Genomic DNA, 11,915 nt, shown 5'->3' on the forward strand with positions numbered 1-11,915 from the left:
CTGTAAACACAAGTTACCCTAGAATCAGCCTTTGCTGCCTGGGCCTGAAGTCATCTTCCAAATCTGAAATCTGCTGAGGGATCATGTGGTTGGAACTCCCGTCATGTTTCTCGGACTGTGGCCAGGAAGAGCTACAGGAGGATGTGGGCAGTGGTCATGGGGGACTATCCTTAGGTGAGGTTTCTTTGAAAAAATCCACCATTCAGCTAAAAATAGTTTTAGGAACAAGGGACAAGTAGACAGGAAAAGCAAAGCTACCAGGAAAGTAAAACAGAAGAAGAGAGTGAAGCAGCCAGGGTTGGTTTTAGAAGTCCTAAGCCAGAGAAAAGAAAGCTTAGGAGGGAGGGCCTAAGGGCTGGGACTGGGATGAGGACACTGGAAGGGATGTGGGGGAGTGGTGATGGGGTGCCGTGAGATAAGGATGGGGACAGGGTGAGGAGCTACTGCCCAAGAGGTGTGGAAACAGCCTGGTCCGCCTTGCCAGAGTTTGCAGACGCAGCTCCTCTGTGTCTAGGACATCATCCTGCAGCAGTCCAAAGCGCTTAGTTTGGGACTTGTTGAGGCATTCTATTTTATGACTAAAGTGAGTCATTTAGGATCTCCAAAAATAACCATAATCATACAACTGAGGTTAATGTCTTACTTAACCCTGTAGAAAGAGTCAGTCATTAGTATTTATTAAATTGCCATTAAGTGTCAAGAACATATTAAGTGCTATAAAAAGTGGAGGAAAACAAGAGACTTGTCCTTGGCCTCCAGGATCTTACGAAGTGGGAGGAAAAGAGGGCGAGGAAGAGGAAACGGGGCACCCTTGCACACATATCAGCACAAATCATATCTAAACAGCTAAAAATCTGTGCATAATCAACTGCAGATGTGCAGAGACTATGTGTGTGTTGAAGGCAATTCTTTGGAGGAACAAGAATAATTCAAATGAGATGGATTAGACTGGAGGTGAATCTGAAGTGGAATTTGGAAGGAGGAGAGAGGCAGGGGTTAGCATATGGGTGGAACAAAAGACATTGCAGGCAGATCCACAATTCTCACTCCCTTCCTGGTACCTCTGCCCCCACTTTGGCCCCATTCCTCCCTGGCCACTCCCATCCCAATCCCCTCTTCCCAGTCCAAGCTTCTAGATTGTTCCTTTTCAGCTTTCTCCTCTCAGGCTTGGGACTTATAACTCTACTACTTCACGCAAGTGTACACGCTTGGATGTACACGCACGCACACACACACACACTCCCTTCTCTCCACTTAAAGAAACTTGCCCCGTTGGCCCTCCTTTAGGATCTGTTATTCCACATGCTGAGAATTGCTGGGGATCTTCAAAGTTTTCTAGGCTCCAGCTTTTGCCTGACGCAGGTTGATTAGGAAGAAACACTCACTGTCCAAACTGATGTGTTGTTAGAAACGTGGGTTTTGATTTTTCCTGGCTGACCCAAAAGCAAAGCCACCAACAGAGGGGCCCTGGTGCATGGATGTCTAGGGTTGTGTGTGTATGTGTGTATATGTGTGTGCGTGCGGGTGTGCGTGTATGTATGAGAGACAGAGAGAGAGAACAATCTGTATTCCTTCCCTGTTCACCCAGTCACAGAGCCCAAATCTACTTTGACACTTTTAGAAAAATGAAAAGATGGAATCTTGCAGGAGGCTGCCTGCACTAGTGGGGGAGACCAGGAGTGCTCACAGCAGGAGGGAAGTTGACTTTTCTTTATACATATAGGGGTTTTTCCATGCAGAGTTTAAATTATGCCTGATAAAAGGAGTTTCGTGGATGTTTCAGTTCTTTCAAATTCTCCTGGCTTCCTCCCAATTAAATGAGGTTTGTCAAAGCCACAGGGCTCTGCTGCTGCTGCCTCGGCGGACAAGCATTTCCTGCAGCGACATCTCGAATCCCCGAGGGAGAAGATGAAAGGGCCGGTGCCAAGAGACAGGGGAAGGCGGGGGCAAGATTGGGTGTGTGTGCCTCTGTGTGTGTGTGCTTGTGCACTCATGTGCACGAGCATATGTGTGTGCTTGTGTATGTGTGTGGCAGGGTGGTGGGCATGTAGAAATATGTATAGAGACAGATGGACAAGTAGATAGAAAAAGCAAAGCTACCAGGAAAGAAAAATAGAGGAAGAGACAGAAGCAGCCAGGGCTGGTTTGTGCACCTTCGTGACAGTGGCCCTCACCACCAGCACATAATCTACTAAGAGATGCGGTCCTTGGCCTGGCAGTGCCAGCCTGCTTTTTCATTGCCCCTGGCAATGAGCCTTTATTAACAGCCTCCTTTGCAGACAGAGCGTACCAGTGGGTAACCACAGTTCCCAACCTGCAGGGACACAGAAACTCCATCCCTGAGGAGGGCTGCCCCAGGCATGAGAATTGTGCAAAAATCGGCATGCTCTTGTGAGTGATTTGTAAGAAGAGTTTCTCTGCCATAATTATGCAAGAAATTTTGCTCTCTGGTGGCATTTTAGTATACAATTATTTAAGGGCTTATATTTATATCATTTTATTATTCTGGTTTTCTTCTGGTTGCAGGATAACAGAGTTGTCACTTTAAAATACATTCTGTTTCCCCTTTGATCTGGAAGATGCCAGCTCTTATTGTCTGCCCTCTAAAGAAGACAATTAAAGCATAAAGCCTGGGACTGGGAAATACGTGGAGAGTGGAAGGACAGCCTAAATCCCAGTGCAGGAGCGGCATAGAAATTCCGCACAAAATGAAAGAATTGTTCCAGTCCATCTCTATTTTCATGACGCTGAGAAGTCCCGAACAACCCTTTCCCTAGGTTGTGGCAGTATGCTTAGAGTCAAAGGGCATGTATCAGGGGGTTATTTGCCATGAAAACCAGGAATTCCAGGATTAGTTTCCTTTTGGACAGCACCTGAAGTGGAAAAGTGTGAATATTAGAATGGCAAGCGTGTGGGAACTTCTGCCAAGTTCTGACATTTTCCCTCATTGACTCGTGAACACCTGAAGAAACACTTGTTGAAGGAGAAATTATTGGTAGTCCCTCTCAAAACACAGCCAACGGCAAGCTAATTGCTTTTGCAGATGGCCAGGGAGTCTCTCTTCCCACTCAGACATCGGCTTATGGCCACACTTGTGGTCCTCGTGGCTGAGCCAGCAGGGCAGGACGTCAGCTGGAGCAGCTAGGACCTAAAATTAGGCCCTTGGTAACTCTCTAATCTTAACTGCAGGTTCAGCTTCTTCATTTAATTCCCTTTGCCCTCAGCATGAACTTGGGCTCTGGGAAAGCAACACTGTTTAATGATTTGGGGGTGGGGGTAGTAGAAAATCATTAAGCTGCCCCTTCTCAGAACTGGCTCCGCTCTGTTCTTGCAGGAAACCTTCCAAATGTTACCCTTGGAAAGTTAAGACTGATTTTGGAACCTAGCCATTTTGAACTACAGACACTGATCCACGAAAGTATTTTTTATCTGAGGCAGTAAATGACACGTGATTTAAGAGTCTGGTCCTTAAGCCATGGTCCTTGATCGTCAGGACATCAAAGGCTGTCTCTCTTTCTCTCTCTCTCTCTCTGGGTTGGTCCCATTTTGCTTGTTAGCCAAGTCTCATACTTGAGTCTCCCATTCCTTCCTGAACTAAATCCCCTTCTCCTTTAAAACGGGTTTTAGCATCTTAGGGGGAAAAAATCTTAAAAGCTTGCAATTGTTCCACAAGTAATTTTGCAAAAATGCTGTACCACAGGCCCCATTGTTAGCGTATACTCATGTACACATAGGGATGGAAGAAAGCATGGCATCTACCTCTACCTTTGATCACACCACCCCGATATCTATACTCTGAAAGTTCTTCAGCGTGCCCCATTGCCCTGTTAAAATCTGAGTTGTATTTTGTTTTGGTTCAATGAAAGAACTTCAGGCCTCTTCTTTGAGTGTTGTCTCCTTAATATATTCGAAGGTCCCTATGATATCACTTCCCAAAGGCCACTTTAGGCTGAATTCCTTGAACTTTTGTTTCTGAATGCAAATTCTGTTTCTCCCACTTTTTAGTCATTTTGTTTTATTGTTCTCTTCTGAATCTGTTCCAATTCTTTTGCTTATGTCTGAGAATATGGAGGCAGCTTAGACTCAAATTTCTTGCATGGTGGGAGAATCATGTTCCATTCAGTCATTGGAGGTTTACTGAGTGTCTATGAGGTGCGATATTAAAGGATACAAAAATGAATTCGTCATGGACCCTGTCCTCAAAGAGCTTACAGTCCTTTAGGAAATAAGACAAGTATATAAACAGCTGCAGATCAAGTAAACAAATAAAGTGCTCTAAGTGTTCGAAGGAGGTGAGATTAACTCTAGCTGTGGGGATCCAGGATGATTTTGTGAGTGGGCCTTGAAAGATGATGGGTCTGGATGATTGGGGAGGAAGGGCATACGGGGAAAGGAATGTCATGTTCCTCTCAATACCATCTAAGATCATTCCGAAGTTGTCTTATTTTTAATAATAGTGGCTCAGTCTTAACTCATATACCATTGTAGTTTTTCTTACCATCGTATGCCTTTTTGCAACAATTTAAACATTCTTTAACATGTACTAATCAAGCTTAGTTTCACTCTAAATGCTTCCACATAATTTCAAACCTATTCTGTTTATTGGTTTTATTGTCTATTCTATTCAAAGTTGAACCAGAATATTTTGTCATTCTATGAGGCCAGGTTTCAGGGACTGGGGATTTTGGAAAAGAGGGAAGGAAGAGTCTCAGTCATTCTCTTGACTCTATGCTACTTCTAGGAATTTGTAACATAACTCAGACCCATCTGTCCACCTTTTGAATCCTCCATCAATCAGCCCTTAAGAAGCACATTTGGAGATGTCCTCCATAACACACTTCCTCACCTTCTATGCACAAAGTTGTTCCCAATCCATTTCACTACATTAAAGGAGATACTGGGTTGAGACATGGTTTTTGGAGTTGCATAGCATTGTGTTGCTGGGAGAAGTCTGGGCAAACCGACTCCCTCAGGCCTACCAAGCCCTTAAGTTGGTTAAATGTGTTACGTTCATGGCTGAGTCTCCAAGTAAAGATAAATAATTCAGAAAAGAGTTATTTATAAAGACTACTTATTCCATACCTTCATTATATAGATGAATCACTGATGCCCAGGGAAGAATAATCGTACCTGCCTTTTATTGGACATCTATATGCTTTATATAAATTATCAATCTGTGTACTAATTGGTGAGGCTGGAATTGTTATCCTCATATTACAGAGTAGACAGCTGGAAGTGAGGTAGGGTAATTGCTTGAAGTCACACAGTTAGAAAGTTGTAGAGCCAAGATTTTACTTCAAATCCGACTCCTAAAAGCTACTCGTTTCTTACCATTTGTTGTTCTTGCTGAAGATCCCATAGGAACTTAGCTGCAAAACCAAGATTAGAACCAAGATCTTGATGCCCAGTTCTGTGCTCCTCCCACTCTCTCATGTACTGTGTTTATTTTAAAGCTTTTCTGGTAAAGACTCCACACATCCCCAGGTAGCGTGTTTAATATCTCACAATTAAGAGGGCTCAATTTATGTTGAATAGAGATTTACGCCCCAAAACCAACTTCTTCCTCAATGCCATCTTACCTTAGTTTCTTTTCTTTTCTTGTAATAATATATGCAATCAGCCTTGAGTTTTAAGATTTTTTTTTTTTTTTTTTTGAGATGGAGTTTTGCTCTTGTTGCCCAGGCTGGAGTGCAATGGCATGATCTTGGCTCACTGCAACCTCCATGTCCCAGGTTCAAGCGATTCTCCTGCCTCAGCCTCCCGAGTAGCTGGGATTACCTGCCTGTGCCACCTTGCCCAGCTAACTTTTGTATTTTTAGTAGAGACAGGGTTTCACCATGTTGGCCAGGCTAGTCTCAAACTCCTGACCTCAGGTGATCCGTCTGCCTTGGCCTCCCAAAGTGCTGGGATTACAGGTATCAGTCACCTGATCCGGCCAAGATTTCTTAATCAGTGGTGATAATTGTTTTTGTTTCACCGGTAACTCATTCAGGTGAAACTCATTCAGTTTTATAAGACAAACATCAAGGAATCCAATGGAAAATGAGGTGAAGGCATAAAATAGCAATTTATACAAGAGGAAACAAAAAGAGCACAGCAACACATGGAATAAATCGACTGCTTTACTAGGGATAAAAAGTACAAATAACCATTAAATTACTTATTTTTTCCTGTAATCTAATAGCTCCCAGTGTTTGTGAGATTACGGTAAAATGATTCCCTGCTGATGGTACTGAAACTTTTGCAAAGTATTATAGCATGCATATCAGGAGCCATAAAAATGATCATACCCTTATACCCTATGCCTTTGTTCCTGGAAATTATCCAAAGAAATAATTGAATAGGGGGAAAAACCCTAAGACCTAGATTAATGAAAATGTTCATTGCAGTGTTATCTATAATGTTTTACAATTTTTTGAATAAAGAGAAGCAATGTAACTGTTAAACACCAGAGAACCAATTGGACAAATGTTGGTGTATGGACTCAACATACAGTACTATGTAGCCATTTTAAATGATCATTAATAGAATTGTGTGATATTATAAAAGTTCTTATGCTATAACATGAGCTATAAGAAACTAGAATACAAAATTGCATATTACAATTGACCTGTGAAAATTAATATGTACATGAACAAAACCGAAAGGTAGTGTACAAAATAAAAATGCTCTTCTAGTTTAGTGGGGTTGTAGGTAATTTCTTTTCCTTTCTCAGAGCTTTCTTTAAACTGGTGTTATATTGTCTTAGTTGTTTAAAAGAATAGGTTAAAACAAAACGGCACAGGCAGTCTGAGCTGGGGATTGAGAGTTAAAGGACCTGAGTTTTCTTCTTTTTTGTTTCCCAACATAATGTGTTTTGGCTGTCATTAACCTCAGTTTCTCCATCTGCACGATGGGTTAACACTAGTTTTCTTTACCCCAGATTGACAGAATATTTATTTTTATAATGCTTTTAACTCATTGAATGCAAGGATTCATATAAATTTGGTCCTGGGAGAATGAAGGGCAGGAGGGAAAGGAAAAAATAAATAGGCATAATTAATTTTAAAAGGAAAGATCATCTGCTTTAATCGGAAATGTATGTGTACTGTGCCCCTAGTCAGAGTTTTAAGTGCACTTCGTGTTAGTTAGCAACTTCAATTTAAAGTGCTGTGTGATCCTCTGGGCTTTGAAGATATGAAGCCTCTATACATACACATGAGCTAAAATTACCGCATAATCACGAGGATGTGTGCACTTTGAATAATTAAATGCACTAAGCATCTCCAGCTGATGGATTGATGATGTGGGAGAGTAGTGCAAAAACCACATGACACGGAAGATTACAAGACATTTTGAAATGATAGCTGAATTTTCAACCTTTTTTTTTTGTTTGCTTGTGCTTTCTCTTTTAGCCATTATGGTCAAGTAAAAGAGATCTGATTATCTTGTTTCCTGTGAAAGGTTATTTAGCCCCTCAATCCCATTAAGTCACTTTCTGCACTCCAGTGCACTGAGCCTTGGTCGGGTTATCAGCCCAGGAAGAGTAAATGGAGACACCAGGATCGGATTTCTAAAGGAAGGAGAGTTAAAGCAAAGTTTGAAAGGGGTGACAGCCAACAGCCACGAGCTTAGGAACTCAATTAGACTAAAAAGACAACTATCTCATTATCTCGTTCCGAAATGATCTAAATACATAAGAATCTAAAAGTTTTAAATAAACTTGTCCTGCCGACTGTCTAGATGACTGAATTTCCCTTCTCAAAAAATTTTTAAACACCCGCTTTCATATTTATTTATTCTAAGCGTGAAGCAGCTGCGATAATTATGCTGTCAGCCTTGGGAAGCTAATGAGGAGCCACCAGAGTGGAAGGTTTTGCATTTGTGAGATTGCTGAAGGAGAGCCGTGTACAGCTTTTTTCGTTTTTTCTTTCCCTTTCTTTCTTTCTTCCTCCTTTTTCTTTTTCTATGAGTTGGGAAGGAGAGTCTGGCAGTCCACGGCCAAATTGGAATCCTTTTGATTAACTGGTTGCCTTCCCAGCATGTTCTGCCAGATAGTGTCTCTCTCTCTCTCTCTCCCTGCTTTTGAGGAGCTGCTGCTTTTAAGGGGCAAGGAAGTTGAAGGGAAATCCCAGCTTTTCATGCCACTGTCCCCAAGGCAAGAGGATACTTCTCCCCGAGAGAAGTTCCCCAAATGGTTTGAATTTGAGTTGATTTGAGAATAATCGGTAAAGTATACGCACTGTTTATTTTAGCCATTTAACTGTCTATACTATGACAAGATCTAAAATAAAGTAGAATACAAAATTGCATATTATAATGTCCTTGTGAAAGAGTCTTATACATATCAACAAATGGTATGATGGCTCCCCTTTCCAGCCTAGCCAATATGCGATTCCAAATACAAGAAGACCAGACCCCAGATTACCCACAGCATTTAAGGGCACGAGTTTAGGCCATGCGAGGCAGAGCTGGCAAGTTTCTTTTTTTTTTTGAGACGGAGTCTCGCTCTGTCGCCCAGGCTGGAGTGCAGTGGCCGGATCTCAGCTCACTGCAAGCTCCGCCTCCCGGGTTTACGCCATTCTCCTGCCTCAGCCTCCCGAGTAGCTGGGACTACCGGCGCCCGCCACCTCGCCCGGCTAGTTTTTCGTATTTTTTAGTAGAGACGGGGTTTCACCATGTTAGCCAGGATGGTCTCGATCTCCTGACCTCGTGATCCGCCCGTCTCGGCCTCCCAAAGTGCTGGGATTACAGGCTTGAGCCACCGCGCCCGGCCTAGCAAGTTTATTTCTTCCCTTTGGGTGTGAGCAGCTTCCAGCAAACAGTACTATTAAGGCATTTTATGCTTTTGGTGCACTAAGGACAGAAGCCTCTCTTTTTGTTAAATTGTGAGATATTTTGAGCAACCCAGGTTTATGCAAACTGTGAACCTGGGAAAAGCAATGCCCAAGTGGAAGGGGGCCCTGAGCAAATTTTGTGGATGTGCTTTGGCGACAATGTGGCTGCTGCCTCTTGCTATTTTTCTCAGATATCTGCGCTAATACTTGTAACAATGGCTACCATTTATTAAAAACATATTGTGTATCAGAAACTAACACAAGGTGTTTTGCATATATTGTCTTATTTAAGCTTACAGCAATCTGCCAGGAAGTTTTATTTTCCCCACTTTTCAGATAAGCCCCTTGCAATGTCAGCTTTTGGAGGAGTTGGCCCATAGCTTTAGTGTAGTGAGCATTCAGGAGTAGCAAGCACTTAACAAACACAGACACTTGGGAAAATGTGAACTGCCAGTATTCTGAGCTAACCAAATACCTGATTTGGACATCAAAGGTAGTATATATATTTTCAAATGGTTGTGTTTTTTTTGTTTGTTTTTTTGTTTTTGTTTTTGTTTTCAATCTGGAAGTTGCACCTTAGAGTCTATATAAATAGATTTTCAGCTGGGCACCGTGGCTCACGCCTATAATCTCAGCACTTTGGGAGGCTGAGGCAGGTGGATCACCTGAGGTCAGGAGTTCAAGACCAGCCTGGCCAACATGGTGAAACCCTGTCTCTATTAAAAATACAAAAATTAGCCAGATGTGGTGGTGCTTGCCTGTAATCCCAGCTACTGCAAGACTGAGGCAGGAGAATCACCTGAACCTGTGAGGTGGAGGTTGCAGTGAGCCAAAATTGCACCATTGCACTCCAGCCTGGGCAACAGAGCGAGACTCTGTCTCAAAAAAAAAAAAAAAAAAAAAAATTGCCTAATGTATCTAATAAGATTGGAAACTTTCTAAAACGTATCTAGCTCAGCGTGATGCTCATTGTCTATCACTCTCTAACATCACCCTCTAACGTCCGGACTCCTTGACATGACATTAGCTCCCTTCGCTATCTGGTTCCAACCATTTTTCCAACTTTATCTCCCAGTCTGTCTTGTTCTAACCATGCAAGATGACTTGCAGTTCCCTCAAACACTTTTCTTCCTTCATGTCTTTTCTCATGCTGATCCCTCAACCGGGAATATCCTCCTTGGCAGTCCTTTACTATGGAGGGCATCGTCATCCTTCAGGTCTCAAAGGGCACCTTGTCTATGCTCTCCTTGTCCATAGACTGGAGGGAGGGGTTATCATAAGCCTTTGTTTGTGCCTCACTTTTGGTCCTTGTTTGTATGTTATGTGTGTGTTCCTCCCAGTTTTATTCCTATTTTTATCATCTTCAACACATAGCATATTGCCTTGCACAAGTGTTCACTTGGTAAATATGCATTAAATTGAATTAAATAGAAGGCACTTGCCAACTATTGGATTCAGTAAAGTGAGTCATCTATGAGTCAGTATGAATTATTAGTAAATAAGTCTGGCTCATGCTTTGACATTTCTTCAGGTGACAAATATTACAACAGACAAAAATATACCACAAAAGATCCCAGGAAATAACATATTGGTGCTTCTCTCTTTTCATTCCTACAGAGGAGTCTTTGTTTACAGTTTCAGGAGTGAGGCTCAAGCCAGAAATGTGTGACCTTTTGGCCTCCTACCAGAAAGGTCACCACCCAGCCCAGTTTAGCAAACGCTGATGAAAAGAAAGGGTGAGATCACCAAGGTTCTTCCAGGTAAGTGATTGCAACAGTGAGGTTCCTTATGGACAAAATTGAAATGCAATTGGTGCCAAGTGGAGAGGACATTGCTCAGGGATTCAGAGCACCTCTGTGCTGTTTCTAGTTCTTCCTCGCCAACTCTAGGACAGGTGGCCTTGCCTCTTCAGGCCTCCATTGCCTGGGCTGGGCAAAGAGAATAATTACATGCATTGCCTGTCTCTTCCACTCCTGGAGCAGGGATAAAGTTCCTAAGACAGAACTTCTAAGCTTCCTCGTCAGTGTGAAATCTTCAGCTGACACAGGTGGGATGAAGGATTAGAACTGTTTTCCCTTAACTAGGGAGTTCTCACTGTCAACTGACAGGGCAAAATTTGTCCTGATAAGGGTAACCAACTGTCCAAGTTTTCCCCAAGACCAAGGGGTTTCCTGGCTGTAGGATGCTCAGTACTAGAATTGGCACAGTCCTGGGTAAACCAGGATGGTTGGTCACTTTTGTGGCACAAATTACCTTCCAGGGTAATCTTGAGTAGGAAGGGGTGCTGTGAATGATTTTCCCAAAGCCACTATACCCCTTAAATGAGTACTGCTAGCGGGCACAGGAAGCCAGGTGGGACAACTCCAAAAGTCACCATAGTATAGACAACCCTGCAGATGTCTCAAGAGCACTTCCCATACTGGGGCTTCCATGATGGTAGATGGTATCAAGATAGAGGAATCAAGGTAGAGCCCACATGCAGAGCCTGCCCGCCCGTTAGGTGACCCTGGCTATATCCCAAACCACAAGCATTATCCTATGATTTGGCCACCCATTTGACAACCACAGCTTGGCCATGCTTCCCAGGGGCCTAGATGGTAACCACTGGCATCTCCCTACACACCCCCAAACACTGTCACTCACATGGCTGGATTCACTCTTCATTCTTTCTTTTGATCTCTATCTTTGGCTGTCACGATTTAAAGGCATATACACATTAAAGATATCTGCTTCCTGGCTCTTCCAAGATCATTGTCTTGTCTTCAAAGAGCAGGGAAGTTTTAAAATTGTAGCTGATCCTCAGGGCATTTTATGAAATACCTAAGTTTGTATTTTGACAATACACATTTAAAATTACAATTGGTGATATAATATGGTATTTCCCAAGCAAAATATTCTCTAGAGCAGAGCTTTCACTGTATAATTATTTTAAACCTGCTAGTTACAAGGACAGAATGAACTTGAGCTGCATTCTGTGAAGTGGAGGGCTTACCCTTCATAAAATTATCAAAGACACTAATGGAAATGGACTCAGATGGTGGTGCTCCATTAACATTATTATTATTTCTATTGTTGTTGTTTTATTTTATTAAGCAACTG

The 11,915-nt window shown here is 42.5% G+C and overlaps 1 protein-coding gene across 1 annotated transcript in view; it reads left to right on the top strand.

The window, feature by feature from the left end:
* Positions 1-10,576, top strand: part of CDK15 (cyclin dependent kinase 15) — a 94,600-nt gene extending 84,024 nt beyond the window's left edge. The window contains exon 13 of the mRNA XM_031651450.1: positions 10,434-10,576. Coding sequence (XP_031507310.1) covers positions 10,434-10,540 — 107 coding nt within the window. The 3' untranslated portion in view covers positions 10,541-10,576. The remainder of the gene's footprint in view (positions 1-10,433) is intronic.
* The last annotated feature ends 1,339 nt before the right edge of the window (positions 10,577-11,915 follow it).

This window comes from Papio anubis, chromosome 10 (assembly GCF_008728515.1).
Source record: "Papio anubis isolate 15944 chromosome 10, Panubis1.0, whole genome shotgun sequence".
Classification (NCBI taxonomy): domain Eukaryota; kingdom Metazoa; phylum Chordata; class Mammalia; order Primates; family Cercopithecidae; genus Papio; species Papio anubis.